The sequence below is a fragment of the Aspergillus lentulus genome (genome assembly GCF_001445615.1).
Source record: "Aspergillus lentulus DNA, contig: Alt04, strain: IFM 54703, whole genome shotgun sequence".
NCBI lineage: Eukaryota > Fungi > Ascomycota > Eurotiomycetes > Eurotiales > Aspergillaceae > Aspergillus > Aspergillus lentulus.
This window is the reverse complement of record NW_028322122.1, coordinates 1411912-1432495: the sequence shown is the minus strand read 5'-3', so window position 1 is coordinate 1432495 and position 20584 is coordinate 1411912. Positions and strand designations below refer to the sequence as shown.

Genomic DNA, 20584 nt, shown 5'->3' with positions numbered 1-20584 from the left:
GAGGGAGTCCTGCGCGCGTGTCGCGTCCGCAGAATGGAAATTAAACCGACCTGAAGCTCCGACGCGTTGTGAGCATCCCTTGGAGCTACCATCAAGCAGCAAGCTTGTGCACGATCATTTTCGCCAACTGTCTATCGTCGTGCGATGTTAGACATTTATACCGAATAATATACATACTTCGCCTCCGAGTAAAACCGCCGAAATGCGGACGCGATCAACAGCTTCCTCTGAGCAACCTGAAACAGAACAAAAGAATCTCAAGGCGCCGACTACAGTGCAGACCCCCAACAAGACATTCATTCTCCCTTCAGCTGCAAGAGACGATGCCAGATTCATAACATTGCCCAATCCGCGAACTGGAGAACCCAATCGCTATTTCTTCTGTCCGAAACTGGGCGTATACGAATTTACCGTCGTAGGGTCCACGCCGCAGTTTCCACGGAGTATACTATTCACACCCAAAACAGACAGGGACACTCCTAATGGCGAAGGGGACCGCTCCCAAGCCAAGGGGACTATCTCCAAAGTCGCCGAACTGTGTGTTGCAACGCCAATTGATGTCATGTTCTTCATGATACCTCTGCTGGCCCCAGCCACATCGACCCATACCAAGAGGCTTTTCCAGCCGCTTGACGATATCATTGATTCGCAGGACGACTTGCCGAGTCACCTACGTCACATACTTTACAATGAAGATTTTCGGGACGTCTTGCAATCCCGAGTCGAGGCGGTATGTGACTCGGTCGAGGCAGGGGATGAGAAAATGTTCCGCTTCGACGAGGTCAAACTCCTTAAGGAACTGATCGCTAAGGCAGAGCGCCTAGTGGCCCAGGGCCTTCCAGCGAGCTTGGAGGAGCGATTCGTGCGTCAAGCACTGGTTACGCCTTTGATGTCCGTCAAACGAGAGGAGACCATCATCGGAGGCACGTCCTCCTCAGAAGATGACGGCGAGGGAGAGTCCCAGGACAAACAGGAAACACAATCCACAACGACTGCCTCCGTATCAACACCCTCAGGTGTCTCAACGCCTGCCACAGATCTGTCCGCTGAATCAACTCTGGAATCCGCCACCAGGGACAATATGGCTCGTCTGTTGAGAATCTCCACCGTCCTCTCCTTCATCAAGGAATCATATATCTCGCCACAACTCTGTGCTAGGTTAGATGAGTTACTTGCTACTCCTGAAACACCCGTGGATTTCAAACCACTTCAAGACCATCTTCAGCATATAGCAGAGCTGCGAGCGCAAGCACTCGCGACTCAATCGCTTGGGGATTTCAGCCGGAAGCGCGGTGCCGACGACGACGAAGCTGCAGAGTCCCGCGCCGAGAAAAAGCGCCGCAAAGAAGAGGAAGAGAAGAAGAAGAAGGCCGGTGAATCCCGCGGTGTGAGAGATCTGAAGAAGGTCAATACCGCGGGAATGAAGAAGATGAGTGATTTCTTTACCAAGGCAGCGCCCAAGAAGAAATCCTGAGTTTTCTCGCTTTATCCCAACGATTGATCAGCCGCTTCATCTGCGACAATTGTTCCCGATAGGTGACCCGACGGACGGTAGAGCCTCCGTTACCAAGAAGCCAAAGAGAGCCAATTTCCTGGTACGGACTTCGAAAGTAAGATATGGGCCAGACTAAGCGTGGGTCCTGTTTTACAGTCCAAAGACAAGCTCTGAGGCCTAATAAACGCTATGACCCAAGCATGATTCCTCGTGCTTGCAGTCCACACGCTTTTGTTGTTTGAGGACAATACTGCTACAAGAACCAGATCCACCCATGCAACATACCGACCGGTCGCTGGCCGATCGAGTGGACTCTGTACTGATTGTGAAATATAAGGAATCATACTCAAACCATGCCTAGCTTGAATGGATGTCACAGGCACTTATGCATTATATACTCCTGGATCTGGATTCAAGAAGGACAATCCAATCGTCCTAGAGATCAATGTGAACAGTACAGAATCGCTCAATGCTTTATTTTCTTTTTCGTGATATACATCTCCTAAATTTTGACATCGGCAATGGCGGCTCCCGTAATCCTGTTGGAAAGCAGTCAGTGAGTCAACGTTCTCGCTTGGAACCGTATAGATATCATCCAGACAAGGGTACACATACATGAAGGATCCGTTAGAAGGCTTGCTGATAACCATTGCCTGTGCCAGCTTCTCCTCGCTGATATCCGGGAACTTCTTCAGATAATACTCTTCCTTCAAGGCCTTGGTGACGGCCTCGACCTTGGACTGCGGCAGCATGTGAACCGTGCAACCTCCCCAGCCAGCGCCCGTAAGGCGACTTCCCCAGGTTCCGGCGCGGCGGGCGATGGCGCAGATCTCATCGACTTCCGGGGCACTGCAGTCGTAGTCTGTGCGGCAGGATTCCTGGGACTCGTTCAGCAGCTGGCCCAGGTAGCGGATGCGTCTCTCGTCCAGGGTATGGGCCTTGGCCAGGCAGGCCCTGAAGTCAAGCACGCGCCGGGCTTCCTTGAAGCAGTGCAGGGCACGCTGGCGGAGCAGGAAGCGCTCTGCCTGGACAGGGAATGCGGACAGGAACTCGGCCTCGAGCTCGGGGACCGTGATGCCGAGCAGCTTGGCGACCTCTTCCCGGGTGTATCCCTGCTCCTGGGTCAGGAGTTCCATGGTGGATTGGATCACGGAATCGATCTGGTATTCCAGCGGGTCCCCGAGGCGGCCCTCCTTGCGCATGAATTCCTCGTGGAAGTTGCGTAGACTGTATCCCAGCGAGCTGTTGTCCTTGGTCAAGGTGATTCCGTGCTGCGCGGCCAGCACCACAGCGGCCAGAGTGCATTCGGCGACACGCAGGTTGTAGTGGCGGGGTGCCGTCTCGGCCTTGTTTGAGGTGACGAAGCTCTGGGCCATGAGGAAAGTGATTTCTTCATCGGCCTTGGGAATCGGGACATGCTGAACGGCAAAGTTGGGGTAGAACTGGGTATAGAGGAGATATCCGCGACGTGAGAAGATGGAAGCCGCTTGGTCCATTCTACCGCATAAGCTGGTTAGCTCACAATACGATATGCCGCTGCAGTGATCAACTTACCCTCCCGAGTAGACACCGACGGCTCTCTCCGAAACAACAGCCAGGTCGAGCAGGTCCTGCTTCGAAACATTGTGGTTGTTGGCCTTCATGACGGCCAACGCACTTGCACAGACAAATGCCGCGCTGCTGGAGATACCACCACCTGGAGGCACATTACCATCCACCAAGACCTCAAAGCTTGCTGGTGTAAACGAGCCATCCGCCTTCTGCTTGCGAAGGAACTTCAACGCGCCCGAAAGGCCAGCTTTGAAATAGTTGACCCATTCATGCTTCTTGGGGTCAATCTCGATATCGGTATCCCGAGGCACAGTGAATTCGCGAGAGGGGAACTTTTCGGGTGAAACATTGGAGATTTTGACAAATGATTCCGAGCCAGTAGGAGGAACAACCTTGACGGCGATAATCACGTCGACACTTACAGCTGTCGGGAGGACGTCATATAGGTTGTAGTCGATGTGCTCTCCAATGATGTTGACACGGCCAGGGCTGCGGGCTACGAAATCTGGGCGATGGCCGTATAATTTGGTGAATTGAGCAACTAATCCGTTGAACCGTGACTGGTGCTCAGGGGCAGCAGAGGCAGTAGAGGCATCGTCCGTAGCGTAGACCTCAGCTATGGATTCTGTTTGAGGCACGAGTTCCTGCGGGGTTGCCATGGCGGGGTATCTGAGTGCAAGCTCAGGGAGGAGATAAGATGTCAGAGGTTGTTTTCGGGGAAAAGAAGAAAAGCAAGATGAAATTGAGGAAATCAGAAAAGAGAAAGAAAGAAAAAAAAGGTGTACCTGACACACGGAAATATTGCTGAAGTGTCTGGGTGGGAAAACTGCCAAACTAATCTCTATGTATGTCATAGGGGGGGAAACGTGGGGAGGGGCCGAGGGGCAGAGACACCACGAAATACGCACGAGACATCGATGCTTCAATAATACCTTAATGCCTTGGATTAGGGTGGGGATCCCCGAAATGATGCCCCGGAGGTCCCGTGCCTCTCACTGGGTGAAATCCGTGTCCCGTGGGGACCTGGACGCCTCTCGGTTAAATTCAACCCGGAGATTATCCCGTTCTTTCTAGTTTCTACTACCATAGTATTCCATTTCACTCACTCTACGGAATAGTTTCTCCGTCATTCACCAGCTCCCCGATTTCTCCAGCTTTCTTTTAGACCCTAGCATAAGCTGCATAGCTTGCCTTGAGCTAGATGGCACTGACCCTACTCGCCCTCCACTGTGCCTCCGCCTGGGGCTTAGGGTTCTCAATAAGCAATCAATGTGTGCAGTATGTAGCTATACTGAGAAAGCTCACGATCCATCCAAATAGAGGTAGGGTTTGCTTTGCAATCGGATTCCTTATAACCATGCAGACTGAGTGTTTGCTCCCACCCTTTCAATCCTTTCTTCACCCCTCCAACAGTGTTATTCATTTACTCTTCTGCAGTTACTTACCAACGCAACCTTTGCATTTCTTTCGATCCACCCATTCTCTTTGTTGATTTGTTCGCTTCCTCTGTTTGAACTCATCACCAACAAGACAAAGACCGTGGACATAGTACTAGCCAGACTAACCTCAAGCCCTTGGAGATAAGCCGATTGACAGGGCAGACCAAGCTGTCAAACATCCAGGTGCTCCAGCTGATCATAAAAACATCAAACAGATGTGGACCGGAGATTCCAACAGACAACTATGACGAGAGGACTCCACAGCCCAGAGCGGCTTCAGAGGACCGCCCTGACATATTTGAAGCATAAGAAGAGTCCAGACAGGAGAGTAATGCCTGGGGACCAGGCCTCAGAAAGCTTGCAACGAAGACGAATGACTTGCAATACAAGGACCCACCATCAGCTTGCATATGATACAACGATAATTTCCCAAGGCGCCATACTGAAGGTACAGATGCCCCTATCAGTGACCTCTTTTGACTGCCCGTGGTAGAGTCAAAAGGGGTCAATCGTCCTTTGCCATTAAGATAATGAAGGGAGACAAAATCCCTTTTGCTTCGTCTCTTTACTGGCCCTTGTTTCCATGCTCAGGCGCCAAACCTGGTCCGTAATCCTCGGAGATACATAGCTTCACTCGATGGTACCACCTCAGTCACTGTCCACTTTGTGACTCCATATAGGGCCTAGCGTGGACTGAGTACTCGGTAGCAATCAATCACCAGCAAACTAACAATGACAGCTGACATGCGGGGTTCGAAAAAGGCATTAACTACCCACGCCGAGTAAAGGTACCTTAGCTCAACCAAGCCAGAAACTGGTCCACTTTGGATGATGATCATGCCACGAGGTGCTATCTTAGACTGATCTGGCCTGGCCTGACATTGGACTGCATCATTGTCTCGTTGTTAACCTCAAGTAACTGACGAGCATGAAATTTCACTCTTGGCATCGGATCAGTGAGTTACAATGACCCATACATTCATTCTCATGCTTGACAAGCAAATCCAGAACTCAGTTATGGAACGGCCGAGTACCAAATTGCTGCGTCCGTGGCATTCAATGGATTGGAGGACCGGTGAATACGGTTATAGTATCTTCGTGGATCAAATCCCCTTAAGGATCGATTGCGTGAGGAACACCAGGCAGGCATCTACCCCGCTTCTGACGCAGCTCTTCTGCACAAATCCGTCTCCAGGAGCACAGTCGCGATCATCAGCTGTCATGGCGTTTGGAGCACGTCTTGCAAAATGGCTCTTGCCGTTAGGAGCCTTGCAAGCTCAAGACTAACCAATGGTCATAGACGTCAGTCATACTCAATATTAACCTGACTACGGGCGCTATATTCTGGAGCTCATGACGCCGAGGCATCAGTACGCCCTTCGAAAGTGCTAACTCTATGTCTGGCCAACGATACGCCGCAGACAGAAAGACAGAAATTCGATTGTTCAATGCGGTGAAGGATTCTCATTCCTCGAGTGATTATGGTTGGCGTGCAAGAATGTCCAAAGCTACCTTAAGCTGGATGTACTGCGATATACAGCATCTGTAATCAATTGGTCTGTAACTCGGCTTGTATGAACGGCGCTGGGTGTGCATGCTCCCAGCTGATTTTGTAGACGAGCATCAAGCTGTGACTGAAGAGTTGAGGTCCATGCTTGTGCTCCGTAAGGTACCTAGGTACCTTAGTACTCCGCATTATGAGTAACGAGAACGCTGCCAATCAGGTGATGTACAAACAAGCAGATGGACGCCGAACATCGGAGTGCGCTGTCCAATAATGGCGTTAAGGTGATTGGCCTTAGGCCGCGCTAGGCCGCTGTCGGTTAGCTGGTCCAGATGCTCTCCCCCGAACTCTGACTCTTCTTCTCGGCCTCTTTTGGGCGTCTTTTTCTACTGAATTTCTGGTCCAGCAATTCCATCTCCTCTCCTCTCTCCAAACCTTCCATTTCTCTCTTATTTTGGCCTGGCAGTCATCCGCCATCAAGATGATGCCTCTAAGACCATCAAAAAGCGCTCTGCGCTCTTTCCACTACCAGAAGTACATTGCTGCTGGTAGAAGACCGTTCACCTCTTCGTCCGTTGCCGGTACGGTGTCGCCCCACCGCTTTTCTGCTCAAAAGCGCAACCAGAGCACTGCAACAGCTACGGCTTCGTGAGTTTTCTCTTTGGGATAGGGCTCCGAGAAAGTTCTTGTTCACAGACATTGACATTTCAATGCTTTAGAAATTCAAGACCTATTCCTAGTCCCGCCTTCAACCAGGAGCCTCATCGCAATGAAGTTTCACCTCTGCAAAATCGGCAGCTACCCGAGCTGGACGACTCGTATGTCAATTCAGAAGGCGTCACATCAATTGATTGTTTAGAACAAGCCTAATTATCGTGATGAGCAGGTTTGTCGGTCTTAGTGGTGGACAGATCTTCCACGAGATGATGCTTCGACTTGGTGTTAAGCACATCTGTGAGTCATCCCTCGCTTACCACTCTTTTGGTCAATTCCCCCTTCAACGGACGGTATACTGAACTCCCATCTAGTTGGCTACCCCGGTGGTGCCATTCTGCCCGTGTTCGATGCCATCTACAACTCTAAGCACTTTGACTTCGTTCTTCCTCGCCATGAACAGGGTGCCGGACATATGGCCGAAGGTTACGCACGTGCTTCTGGAAAACCCGGTGTTGTCCTCGTCACTTCTGGACCAGGAGCCACCAATGTTATTACACCTATGCAAGACGCTCTTTCTGATGGCACCCCAATGGTTGTTTTCTGTGGTCAGGTTCCCACTAGCTCGATCGGTACCGATTCTTTCCAGGAGGCCGATGTCATCGGTATCTCGAGAGCTTGTACCAAATGGAATGTTATGGTTAAGTCCGTTGCCGAGCTGCCTCGTCGGATCCAGGAGGCTTTCGAGATTGCAACCAGCGGTCGCCCGGGACCCGTTTTGGTTGATCTTCCCAAGGACATCACCGCTGGCATCCTTCGCAAACCCATTCCCATGAACAGCACCATTCCTTCCCTCCCCAGTGCTGCTACCATGGCTGCTCGTGAGCTCAGCATGAAGCAGCTCGAGAGTAGCATTGACCGTGTCGCCCGCCTGGTTAACGTTGCCCAGAAGCCAGTTCTGTATGTCGGGCAGGGTCTCCTCGCTCACCCAGATGGTCCCAAAGTGCTGAAGGAATTCGCGGACAAGGCCTGCATTCCTGTCACTACCACTCTGCAGGGTCTCGGAGGCTTTGATGAGCTTGACCCCAAGGCTCTTCACATGCTGGGAATGCACGGATCTGCCTACGCCAACATGGCTATGCAGGAAGCCGATTTGATCATTGCCGTTGGTGCCCGTTTTGACGATCGTGTGACCGGTAACCTCTCCAAGTTTGCTCCCCAGGCCAAGCTGGCTGCCTCTGAGAAACGTGGTGGAATCGTCCACTTCGAAATCATGCCCAAGAACATCAACAAGGTCGTTCAGGCCAACGAGGCTGTGGAGGGCGACTGTGCCGAGAACATCCGCCTCCTGCTTCCCCATGTCAAGCCGGTCTCTGAAAGACCAGAATGGTTTGCTCAGATCAATGACTGGAAAGCCCGCTTCCCCTTCTCTCTGTACGAGAAGCAGACCCCGGAGGGCCCCATCAAGCCCCAGGCTTTGATTGAGAAACTCAGCGATCTCACCGCCCCCATCAAAGACCGCACCATCATCACTACTGGTGTCGGTCAGCATCAGATGTGGGCTGCCCAGCACTTCCGTTGGCGCCATCCCCGTACCATGATTACCTCTGGTGGTCTCGGTACCATGGGATACGGCCTTCCCGCTGCTATCGGCGCCAAGGTCGCACGCCCCGATTGCCTCGTCATTGATATCGATGGTGATGCTTCGTTCAACATGACTCTTACCGAACTTACCACGGCTGCTCAGTTCAACATCGGCGTCAAGGTCCTTCTACTGAACAACGAAGAGCAGGGCATGGTGACACAATGGCAGAACCTGTTTTACGAGGACCGGTACTCGCATACCCACCAGAAGAACCCTGACTTTGTGCCCATGGCTCGGTCTATGGGTGTCGCTGCTGAGCGCTGCACTAAGCCTTCTGAGGTTGAGGAGAAGCTGAAGTGGCTGATCGAAAGCGATGGTCCTGCTCTGCTTGAGGTCTTCACTGACCGCAAGGTGCCCGTGCTCCCCATGGTTCCCGCTGGTAGCGCCCTGCACGAGTTCCTGGTCTATGATGAAGCCAAGGAGAAGGAGAGAAAGGCCCTCCTGAGAAGCAGAACCGCCCCCGAGTACCTTCACAAGTGATCATGCAGACGCTTTCGGCTTTGCAACATTGCTTACTGATCTTTCATCTTTCTGTTGATATCCATGGCGTTTCTGGCGGGTTCTAAAACGCAACTGGGCGGAGATGTATGCTTAAATCGACGTCCAGCCTCTCACACAAAGTCTTCTTCCTCATGAAAGTGGGAAAGGATCATAAGGGGATTCAAAAGTGACACTCTATTCGGTCCATTTTTCTTCACAGCCCCTTCTTTTTCATGTTCTCTTGGCATGCCAATTGTAATCTTGCCAAAAATATGCCTCTGGTTTCTGTCGGACATTAGCTTGTATATAATGCACATTATCGTTACTTTTGAAGGTTACTTAGTTGGAAATCTTTCATGTATGTCTTAGGAAAGGATGGGCAAATCGATGATTGATATCACAGACTGTTTCGGAAGATTTGAAATGAGAAATTCATCTATGAACATCCAGACCGCTTCATACTGCTCAGCCAAATCTACGCCGTCCATCCCAGTCAGATGATAGTAGAGGCAGGTGGCTCGTTATGCTACCATATCTGCCATCAGTGAAGTGATCGCGCGCAATAATATGCCTAGTGTCACGTGATCCTTCCTGACGTCGGTGATTCCTGAGGCCATCAAAGTCAAAGCCCTTGAAAGCCGCGGTCCGTATCCGAGGAGGCGGTAGATCGATTCCGCCCTCCGATTGACGACTGAGTGATGAATAAACTATCTCCCCTCTTCCCATCATCATCAGTCCTGTAGTACAGTTTGCGACTCAGCTACAACCTCGGTTTGCATGATGCCAGGCACATATCTCATCTTCTAGAATTACGGATTTCCATTCTTCCTTTTCGCTCGACCGTCTTATCCACCACGATCTGTCGCAACCATGGCTTCTGTCCCCGGATATCCCGCCACTATTGGCAGAGCTCGATCATCGGATGCCACATCAGTTCGAGACGAGACTACCGCAAGCACAGACAGAAGCAGTTTCACAAGCCCCTCACCCGCAGAATCTATGGAGGGCAACGAGGCAGTTCTACTCAACAAACCACTCGCATCCAGCGAGGATGCGTCAGCTACCGCCTCAGACACCGCCACCGCCAGCAAATCTCCTGTCCCGAGCTCGACCGCCACTGAGTCCGTGAATGAAGAACCGCGCAAGTGCTGGATCTGTTACACCGACGAGACGGAAGATTCCCCCTTGAACTCCGAATGGCGCTCGCCATGTCCCTGCGCTTTGACCGCTCATGAGGCTTGCCTCTTGGACTGGCTCGCTGATCTCGAAAACCCTCGGTCCCGCAAACGCAACGGTCACGGAGCCAAGATGGTGTGTCCGCAGTGTAAATCTGAAATTGTGGTCTCTCGTCCGCGAAGCTATATCGTTGACGTCGTTCGGATGTTCGAGCGGCTTGCTGGACGGCTGGTTCTACCGGGTATGGTGTTTACCCTGGCGGGTACCGTTTGGGCGGGATGCTGCGCACACGGCGTTTATTCGATGTATTTCGTTTTCGGGACCGAGGAAGCGAGACAAATCTTAGAAGAGGCGGCGGATGGTACTTGGAACTCGGGCTTGAATCTGGGGTTACCACTGATTCCGCTCGTGCTCATCTTCTCACGGACTCGCTATGCCGAGGGTCTTCTACCTGCCATCCCAGTCCTGTTCTTCGCGACGCATAACCCTGGCCAAGAGCTCGACCTTGACCTGTGGCCACCTAGTGCTGCTATGACGTTTGCTGCGCTTCCCTATGTTAAAAGCTTCTACAGCGCGGTCTATCAAAGACTATTCGGCAAGCTGGAAAGGAAGTGGATAGCCGAGGTGCAACCGCGCCAAGCAGATATCAACGAGTTTGATGATAATGCGCCACCTGAGCATCCGGAGGGAAGAAACGATGCCGAGAATGGCCAGATATTGATGGAAATTGATCTGGAGTTCCAAGTTGGAATGGGTAACGATGTACGTCAGGGTATTCTGGGTCTCCATGCCGGAGAAAACGCTCAGAACAACGGGCAAAACCAAGGTGACGCGCAAAATGGAAATAATATGGGACTAGGACGGCGAGACGACCTCATACATGAGACAAACAACCTTGCCGATATCATTCTTGGAGCTCTCGCATTCCCGGCGATCTCGGCATCCATGGGAGGTCTGCTCAAGTATATTCTCCCCAAGTCGTGGACAAGCGCACCGTCAGCCCTGGAGCGCGGCCGACCCGGTCTACTACAGACGCGGTGGGGACGAAGTGTCATTGGAGGGTGCGTGTTTGTGCTGCTGAAGGATGCACTGGTACTTTACTGCCGCTGGAAGCTTGCACAGACACACAGGAAACGAAAGGTACTGAACTACGACCGGAAGAAGAAGAAAGTCGTGGACCACTGAGTGGCGTTTTCCAAATTTTTAAAACATTGGCACTTTCGCTTTCTGCTCTCTCTACTCTTATGACTACGGATATGACGACGATGCATTTCACTGGCGTTGGTTGGGATTACCCTGGAGGATTTATCTAGTCTACTCTCTCTACACTCGGATCTTCAACCGGATGCCAAGGTTTTTCTAAAATTTAGGAGTGTTAGATTCCCACATGGTAGGCACCTCAATGGCATTTGTTGCAGGCGATATCAAGAACTGCGAATTATACAATCATTCAATATAATGGCATGGATCATAATACAGGAGATGGAACCAATCTCAACTTTCGATACTCCGTAGACAACATTTAGTTCGTAGAGTGAGCTACGAAATAAGCGCGCGGCTAATCAAACTTTCCGCCGCTGATCCCCGAAAACCAAAATGCCTCCTTCACTTCCACCAGCACATCTAGTCTACCTCACGCAATCCAACACTCACCACGCACAATGCGTCCTCTCTCCCCCGTCCTCGCCTCCCTGGCGAGCGTCTTCAGAATTCCTCTCTCCCAAACACCGGCCCGACCAGCCATCAGCCGGCTCAGCAACGACCTCTTAGTACGCAAACCCACCGCTCCTGTTCAGCCCGCAGCATCAGCAGCAGTCATCGGAACCCGGCTCTTCTCAACAACAAGCGCCCTACTGAAACGCAACAAAAATGCCCCTCGCGGCGATAAAAGAATCAGTAAGTTTCTTGTCTCCCGGGGGTTCTCCCGCCGAACCACGACCACACCTCGCCGATAGGCACCGACAGGAACCAGAACCAGAAATGAATCGGAATTGATGAGATGCCGTTAACTAACTAACGTGCCACAGCGCTAATCCGCTACTTCCTCTGGCACCCGCTCACCCCCCGGCCCCTCCGCTTCTCGCGAACCCGCTACCTCCGGCACTGGACCATCCACCGCGCCTGGCAACTGTACCAAGCGCAGCAGCGCCGCGCTAGACAGCTCGAGCTACAGCGCCAGTGGCAAGCGATGAACGCCGCGTGCGAGGAGCTCCGTACGGGTGCCGGGGATGGAGGCAAGCTGTTCCGGATCTCGATGAATAAGCGTGGGGTGTATAGGGATATGTTTCCCATTGAGTATGCGCGGATGCAGACCGAGGGCCCGAGTAAGGAGGGGTGGAATCATGAGTGGAAGCGCATGGAGAAGAAATACTAGGCATTGGTCCCTTTTTTACATTGGTGGGCGGTCAATGGAAAGGCTCTGGGTTCCTCGGAATTGGTCATTTGTTGAGTCTGGTTGTAAGTATTGACATGTACTATAGGTCATTTTGTTCTGATTGTTTAATTTCATGGACATCTGATTCACCCGATATAGACTGTTTCAAGCCAATAACTACATTGTGCAATTTTTGCCCTCGCTCTTGCTCAGACTGGACGCGAGCATGACGTACAGCCGGAATTGACATCAGCATGTTCAGTATGTGTCAAAATGCTGGATATAAGACATAGATGAAGTGCAAAAGACGCTAGACAGCATCAGAAAAGGGAATGAATATAGGAAGGATAAAAGAAAGAAGCAAAGTGAGGCGCAGGGAGAATCATAACGAAACAAAGCGCTCCAAAGTCGAGAGAAGGAAGTATACCAAAGGAGGGGAATCCGGAGTGCAGGTGTTCATGTAAAAGAGAGTGTGAGCAGGAAGATATACCCTAGTGAAGACAGCGCAAGAGAAAAATATGAACAGAGAACCTCCCAAACGCCAGTGATGCAAGTTGCGATGATCAGTCAACGACCACCAAATGATCCTTCTCTGCTCCTTTTTGAGAGATCCGATAGAATAAAACTGAATCAATGAGTCCGTGGCAGCTGAGGTCGTATTACCATCGGATGTCATAGCACGATGCAACATGAGGTCTTCCGCTTATCGAATGTAAGAAGGGCGGCTCGCGTAGCGGCTTCGAAAACGTCGTCTACTCCCTCTCCTGTCAAAGACGAGCATTCGAGGTACTTCCTGGCGCCGATTTGCGTGGCAGTTTCGCTTCCTTCCCTAGATGTGACGAAGCGTAGGGACTTCTTCCGCATTTCTTCAATCGCGAGAGGATCTTCGCGCAAATCTTTCTTTAATCCGACAAGGATGATGGGTACGCCGGGACATCGCTCGTTTGCTTCCTCAATCCACTGCAGACGGAACTAGTGAGTTGACAAGTAATGAAACCTGGCGAATCGCAACATGAACGAACCTTGTGCTTTACGTTTTCCAAGGAATCTGGCGTGTCCACAGCAAATCCTATCAGAATAACGTGCGCTTTGGAATACGCGAGTGGCCGCAATCTTTCATAGTCTTCTTGACCTGCAGTATCCCACAAAGCCAGCTGAACAGATCGACCATCAACTCTGCAATCCGTGACATAGTTCTCGAATACTGTGGGAACCTGGTGATATGGTCAGAAGCTATATTCCTGGCGAAAGCGAGGCGCATTAAGGATGCATGAGTACTAACATAGTGCTGGAAACGGAACATATTAGCTGACATAGTTCACAAACCATTACCAAATTTTGGCGTATCATCCGGATGAGGCACTCACAGTTGGGAAATAACCAAGCGTAAATACACTCAGTAAACTGGTCTTCCCGCAAGCACCATCTCCAATAATGACCAGCTTTCTGCATTGAGGATGAGATCAGCATATTGTATCATTGAGAGAATGCCAATTCGAAATCATGGCTTGCTTCCTCCAGACCAGGACAAGGATGGTGCGACTAACGAGGCCGGAAACCGCCTGTATTGACCTGGACGTGGACCACAGAGATCCACCCCAAGAACCAGAAGGGGCCTTGTACATACCTCCGCATCACATTGTCATTCTGTTGTTGAGCCATTGTTCCTCACGAATGACCGAGAGACACGGCTCCCTTCGAAGGCGACAGTGTGGAAGAAATTCGAGCGATGGTATTCGAGATGGGAAAACGACAAGGGGAGGGCGTTGTTCACTGTTCAGCCCCGGCTGATATCGAAACTTAGCGGAATCAGGCAACCGTAAGATCTGACCGTAATACCGAATTGGCCGGACGGTTTGCGACGAAACGAATGGAAGAAGGTGGTGAAATTGTTTCTTCTGATAGAAACAATATCCCCTCCCCCTAAATTGCTTGAGTGAAGAGAGGATGATAACGAGTTTGAGGATTAGTTTGTCCTGGAAGGCGGTCGAGGTGAGGCTGATGGACTTTTTAAGTCAATTGATGATCGACCAACACGGGGGAAGTGGGAGGAGTTTACTCCGTACCACTTTCCCTTCTGGCAGAGATGTCTTGGTAATACCAGTTTGGTTTCAGAAGTACTGTGTACCTTACCGGTGGTACTCCGTATACAGTACAGTACAGATGTCAGGTAGGCCGAGAGGTATCTTAGGTATTATTATTCCGCAAAGACCCCGACTTACAGAAAGAGGGAGACAAGATGATGCTGATAACAATAAGAGCATTCAAATATCGGAGAAGTCACGAGAAGAGAAGTAGTAAGGCTTTAAATAATACAGAAGTAGCTCGCCGAAAGCCTAGCTGATTTATAAAATGCTAATCAAAGCAAAGGATGGGATCGACCCGTAGTTGGCGCAGCTGAAGAGACCATATCTTCCCACAAATAATGGCTTTATTAAAGAATTGTCTCAAATCGCCTACGCCAGGTGCTATATCTTTTCCCATTCGAACCATAACTGTTGTTATAAATGGATGCATGTGGAGAGAGAGATGAGACGGGAGAAGTAAATAATACCTAATATGCGCATAGAGCTACCTAGATAGAGCCTAGAGCAAAGAGGGGACTGGTCTCGACGACAGTGGACAATTATACTAAGACCATGCTTCGGCCAGTCCGGTATCTAGTCCAGACACCTATCTTAGCAACAACATGAACGTGCTGCGTGCTGATGAACTTGACAGTCATGAAGATTGTTCCAGAATGATTTTCAAGACTGTCCTTGCTTTATAATGTTTAGTATGCCATATGTCACTTAGAGTACAAGGCCTTGCTTCTAGCCTGTCTGCAGAATGGTCATAGACTGGAACCTAAGAAAGGACTTTATCTGATTTCATCTGCTTGGGTACCTTAACGGTATATCCAAGGAGGTAGGTACCTACCTTACCTTTAGGTACCTCAGGGTACTCCGTAGTTGAGTAAACGGATGGAGAGCGAAATTGTAATGGATACCTCAGGCATAATAATTTATGCCCAAATCCTCAGGCCTCCATCTCGCTTGCGGCGGCTATCCAGCCAGCGGCACGCCAGCCATCCAGACGGCGTCAAGATCCACCATCCAAAGCCCATCAATCATCCATCTCCATTCTCCAGTGGCAGCCAGCCTTTCAAACCCCATCCCGCTCTTGCTGCGCTTGTTCGTTTTCCCCCAACTCCCATCTAGATCCTAATACTTATCGAGATCCCCTCCTTGTCACCCCGGAGCGACCTCCAATAGGGAGTATATTCTTCAGTCGCCTAACTTGGACATTGCCCGCCTCCCCTGCGTGCGGCCAAAGGGTTCTCTTCCACCCCTCTTCCGCCCTCATTATTCCCCATTTTGTCCGCCCAGGATCTCCTCCTCTCTTTATCCTAACTCCCCACCTCTCACTCGCAAGGGTCTCCCCCTTGTTAGGGACTGCTGACATCGGATATCCTCTTCGTTCAGCTCTGTTGATCGCAATTTAGTCCGCTTACTGCTCGCCGGTGAGCTCTGTCTGTGCTCGGCTGTACTCTACCCTTGCTGATCTTGCTCTAGCAAGGCTTTGGGTTTTGGAAGTGGAAGTATCAAGGACAGCTAGGGTTTTACGCCCTCTTTACCTCCCGACGATCTTGTTTGCTCTCCGGGAGCGGATATCTTTGCGAACTCGTTCTTCATGGCTCCTGCGCCGCATACACAACATTCTCCAAACTCCACAATGCTGAACAGTTCGTCAACAACTGCTCATTCAGCGCCCACCACAAATGGCGACGTTCACGCGCCGAAAGACCACCACCTTTCCTCTCCGTCAGACACAGTCTCCGGACCGGTAAACCGAAAGAAGCAGAAACGCAGACAAAAGCAGGCAGCTCGCCTGGCCGAGCGTCAACCAGCAAACGGACATGTATCGACGGATGACGCTACTCAGAACGGATCCAGCCACGCTAATCCAGAACGATACCATTCCGACGATGGTGATGCTGACGGACCCGACCACGAACAGCCCACGAACGGTGACACATATCATAAGGATGGTCAGGATTCGGTGGACGCCCACGTTGATTCACAAAATCCCCAAGGGCCCGACGGCACGGAGAGCTCTCAGAGATCGACAGGCCGCAAATCGAAGAAAAAGAAAGGGAAAAAAGCACGTAATGGTTCTCACGCGCAAGGAGACGAAACCTCGACTCCCATGTCCACCCCTTCCGTATCAATGTCGCACCCTTTGCCGCCACCTCTCCCCTCCCATCTCGCGCCTCACAATATTTTGAAACCTGCCAAAAACCGCAGTATTTGGAATACATCTACTCAGGAAGAACGTGAGAATATTAAGACGTTCTGGCTCGAGCTAGGAGAAGAGGAGCGACGGCAGCTCGTCAAGGTGGAAAAGGATGCCGTTCTGAAAAAGATGAAGGAGCAACAACGCCATTCGTGCAGTTGTACGGTATGTGGGCGAAAGCGAACGGCTATCGAGGAGGAGCTCGAGGTTCTCTACGATGCCTACTACGAAGAGCTTGAACAGTACGCCAATCATAATCAAGGATCGTTTGAAAAAGGCTCCCCTATGGTACCGCCTCCACGGTTGTACCAACCTCCACTACGATCTCCCGGCCAACATACCCGAACGCAAGGCCAATTCCATCCTTCACGAGGTCGCATTCATGGACTGACAGAAGAAGATGATGATTTGGAGGAGGACTACGATGAGGAGGAAGATGACGGGGATGAGCCTTACAGTGACGAAGAACTTGACGAAGAAGACGAGGAAACTCGTGCAGCTCGCGCAGATTTCTTTGCCTTCGGAAATAGCTTAACTGTTAAAGGTAAGGCTGATGTGCCGCCAGCTTTTGAACATTCCAACGGAATCCTGTACTGATTTCTTGCTTTTTCCCCTCGCTCTCCGAGATAGATGGTATTCTTACAGTTGCAGACGATTTACTGAAGAATGATGGGAAACACTTCATCGACATGATGGAGCAGTTGGCCGAACGTCGAATGCAACGCGAAGAAGATACCCAGTACGGCATAGCTGCTGCGCACGAATCCCTTCATAGCGGTCACAATCATGGTCCATTCGACGACGAAGATTACGACGACGAGGAAGATGAGGACTATGACAGTCAAGAGGAAGAGGATTACGAGGAAGATGAAATGGTCTGCCCTGGAGTTGTTCCCCCCCTTCGTGGTGTTCGGCCACTATTCTTAGTTCACCACTAACCTCTACTTCAGGATGCCATGACAGAAGAACAACGCATGGAAGAAGGCCGACGAATGTTTCAAATATTTGCGGCCCGAATGTTCGAGCAACGCGTTCTGACCGCATACCGAGAAAAGGTCGCCGAGCAACGGCAACAGAAGTTGATCGAAGAACTCATGGAGGAGGAGACTCGGAACGAACAGCGAAATGCTAAGAAAGCTCGGGAAGCGCAGAAACGGAAAGACAAAAAGAGACTGCAGAAACAGGCCAAGGAAGAGGAACGCGCGCGCCGGGAAGCGGAGAAGGCTGCAGAGGAAGCAGCTGCCAAGGCGGAACAGGAGAAGAAACTTGAGGAACAGCGAAAGAAACGGGAGGAGCAGCGGAAGAAGAAAGAAGCAGAACGGAAGGCCCAAGAAGAGGAGCGTGCGCGCAAAGAGGCGGAAAAGCTTCGACGTCAGCGTGAGGAACGAGAGCGACAAGCCGAAGCGGAGCGGAAGCAGCGCGAGGAGAAGAAACGACGCGAAGAGGCCCGGCGGAAAGAAAAAGAAGAGCGAGAATTGCGGGAAAAGAAGGCAAAGGAAGAGCGCGATCGCAAGGAGGAACAAGCCAAGAAGGATACAGCAAAGGGCGGAGAGGAAGCCAAAGATCAGGAGAAGCGTGATGATCAAGCCAAACGGTCGTCGCAACAGGGACCTGTCCCTATTCCGTCGAATTTACATCATCTTCAGGGCTTTTCCCCGGCTGTCGCTCATTCGCCGCATATCCCATCCGCAACACCTGTGTTACCGAAAGCTCCTACTCCCGCCAGACCCCGTCAGCCATCCCAACAAGACTCTCATTCCTCCTCCTCACCACACTCCCAAGCACCTAGCACCGACCCGTCGCAGGCCTCCCTTTCTCCTCGTTCGATGCCCGTGTCTCAGCCATCGGGAGTTGCCAGTGGGAATTCGCAACAAGGCCACGGACTGCATGCAATGCTTCATCAACCTCAGCCTTCTACGCCCTTGTCCCCCCTAGGCAGATCCATTCCTCCTGGATTCTCGAGCGTCAACGGAATACCACCTAATCCTCCGGGCTTGACTGGAATGGTCGCGCGACCACCAGTTGGACATGATCTGCCCAGTTATCCGCCGCATTCGGGACCTTTCATCAGTCCTTTCCGTGGCTATCCAGCACCAAGCGGAATCCCCGCACCGCCAGGTATCAATGGGGCACGTCCAATGCCGCCTGGACGCGGATTCCCGCTTGAGCCCGGACAAGGGTTTGCATTCCATGGCCAGCAGATTCCTGGAGCTTTCTCGACGCCGCAGGGTGGATTGCCCCACCGCCATTCCAGGCAACCCTCCGGCTCATTTGAGAGGTCACCTCTGGAGAATCACGCACAGCCTATGCCAATTTCTCGGCCTAGCCCTATCAAACGACCATCCAGCACCCAACAGGACCAGCAGAAGGGTGGTGATCGCACCACACAACGAGATGTGGATGATTTGAGCGCCCATCTTGGTAGCAGTGCTCTCCTTGATGACACCGATGTTCCTCTCTCCTCAAATCTGTCGCAGTCGCTACCAGGTGCTACAGCACCCGGCACTTTTCCAGGACCGGCGCGGGCCAGTTTCGGTGGACCACCTCTGTTTCCGGATCCCCTCAGTGGTAAGTTCTTCGGCTATAAGACCACAGTATCTTTTTGGAACTGTATAGTGTGACAGATGTCCTAACAATATGATCAGCATCAAAGCACACCAATTTCGTGGTGAGTCCTGCAGTAAGCGGTGGCACATGGGGTGCACAGATCCCTTTCGGGACGTCTGCTTTTCCCAGTGCTCAGACTTGGGGAACCGGACACGGTCAGTTTGCTCTGCGAAATCCTGTGCCCTTACATGGAAGCGAATACTGACGTAAATCATAGCGAGCGGTTGGTCTAACAACGCATTTGGGTCCGGAGGCCACCACCGTGCTCACACATCCCGGCCTGTCGCCATTCGGCTGTTGGTCATCCAGGCCTGTAAACAGCTCAATACTATGAGTCCTTTCAAGGGTGTGGACGGTTATCATGACGTGAACCTTGTTCTTCGCCAGGTTGAGCAGCTGAGGCCACAAACCGAGCCTTCGATCTCCTTGAAAGAGATGCTAGATATTTGCGACACGGAAGGCAACACACAGAATGGTGGGGGTACCTTCTCGATTAAAAAGGACGAGACGGGGGAGTTTGTCAAGTTCGAGCCGGACAACAACAGTGCCGCTTCAGGTCACAGGGGCAGCATCGTTCCCGGGGAAATTGGCAGCCCAGTTCCGAGCAGTAGTCTGCCAGCGTTTGGCGGAATTGGTACACCATCAGTGCTGCGCCAGTATTCTTCTCCACCAATGGGTTTCTAAAGGCGTTTGTTTGGGTCCAGCATCTAACGGGGTGTAAATGGGGTTCATGTTTGTTTTGCACTTTCATCATCATCATTATCGGACTTCTGCACTGTGGACGATTAACTGACTAAATGCCTCTCTTCCCTTCCCTTCCTCTCCTCTACTCATTCGTCATACGCCATTATCCCTACAACCTCATACCTACTTTCCACGTCTGTCAAGCGTCATGTCATGTCTCACGTCTTCTCTGTTCGCGTCATGGACTGTTGTCTGTTTGTCCGAGTCAACTTTTCTTTTACCTTCTTTTTTTGTTCAGGGGCATCTTATGTTCTGTATGTCCTATTGTCCTATTGTGCATGATGCGGCGATTCCCATGGAGCACACATATCCTCCGTGCCAAACCAATTGCATGGTCGGCTTCGATCGATGAGTCATGATTTTTGTTCTAACTGTAGCTGTAGTTGCAGTAGGTGTGTAAACAGCAAGTAAATGTACGGTGGTCTACCGTGACAACTCATTCAGTCACCTAGCAGAAGATAAAAAGGGAAGACTATACCATGTTAAGACGGCGCTGTACCTATATTAACAGAATCGAACAGACCAGTCAGAGGAAAATGTTACAAGCGTCTCGGGATTCATTCACATTCAGTACAAGCTTCGGCTGATATCAAAGCTGCCAGGAAACGGCGAAACAGATACAGAAAAGAAACAAGGTAAG

At 51.2% G+C, this 20584-nt stretch overlaps 7 protein-coding genes across 7 annotated transcripts; 5 read left to right on the top strand and 2 right to left on the bottom strand.

Annotated features, from left to right (window-relative positions):
- Positions 1-202: 202 nt before the first annotated feature.
- Positions 203-1474, top strand: ALT_1754 (uncharacterized protein; the record flags this gene model as incomplete). Its single annotated transcript, XM_033562071.2, has 1 exon — positions 203-1474. One exon carries the CDS (start codon positions 203-205, stop codon positions 1472-1474), a length of 1272 nt encoding a protein of 423 aa, XP_033417962.2.
- Positions 1475-1997: 523 nt separating this feature from the next.
- Positions 1998-3705, bottom strand: ALT_1753 (galactokinase; the record flags this gene model as incomplete). Its single annotated transcript, XM_033562072.1, has 3 exons — positions 1998-2034; positions 2111-2992; positions 3050-3705. 3 exons carry the CDS (start codon positions 3703-3705, stop codon positions 1998-2000), a joined length of 1575 nt encoding a protein of 524 aa, XP_033417963.1.
- A 2765-nt stretch (positions 3706-6470) lies between these two features.
- ALT_1752 (acetolactate synthase catalytic subunit) lies at positions 6471-8768 on the top strand (the record flags this gene model as incomplete). Its single annotated transcript, XM_033562073.2, has 4 exons — positions 6471-6637; positions 6709-6807; positions 6876-6943; positions 7018-8768. The coding sequence occupies 4 exons, from the start codon at positions 6471-6473 to the stop codon at positions 8766-8768; spliced, it is 2085 nt and encodes a 694-aa protein (XP_033417964.1).
- An 870-nt stretch (positions 8769-9638) lies between these two features.
- ALT_1751 (RING finger domain protein) lies at positions 9639-11129 on the top strand (the record flags this gene model as incomplete). The annotated part of the gene is made up of 1 exon (XM_033562074.2): positions 9639-11129. One exon carries the CDS (start codon positions 9639-9641, stop codon positions 11127-11129), a length of 1491 nt encoding a protein of 496 aa, XP_033417965.2.
- A 476-nt stretch (positions 11130-11605) lies between these two features.
- ALT_1750 (mitochondrial 54S ribosomal protein mL40) lies at positions 11606-12318 on the top strand (the record flags this gene model as incomplete). The annotated part of the gene is made up of 2 exons (XM_033562075.1): positions 11606-11840; positions 11972-12318. 2 exons carry the CDS (start codon positions 11606-11608, stop codon positions 12316-12318), a joined length of 582 nt encoding a protein of 193 aa, XP_033417966.1.
- A 672-nt stretch (positions 12319-12990) lies between these two features.
- Positions 12991-13788, bottom strand: rho2 (GTP-binding protein rho2; the record flags this gene model as incomplete). The annotated part of the gene is made up of 4 exons (XM_089599210.1): positions 12991-13290; positions 13341-13532; positions 13601-13626; positions 13686-13788. The coding sequence occupies 4 exons, from the start codon at positions 13786-13788 to the stop codon at positions 12991-12993; spliced, it is 621 nt and encodes a 206-aa protein (XP_089456356.1).
- A 2244-nt stretch (positions 13789-16032) lies between these two features.
- On the top strand, positions 16033-19884 carry ALT_1748 (stress response protein nst1; the record flags this gene model as incomplete). The annotated part of the gene is made up of 5 exons (XM_089599209.1): positions 16033-17137; positions 17224-17468; positions 17544-19161; positions 19239-19355; positions 19418-19884. 5 exons carry the CDS (start codon positions 16033-16035, stop codon positions 19882-19884), a joined length of 3552 nt encoding a protein of 1183 aa, XP_089456355.1.
- Positions 19885-20584: the final 700 nt, after the last annotated feature.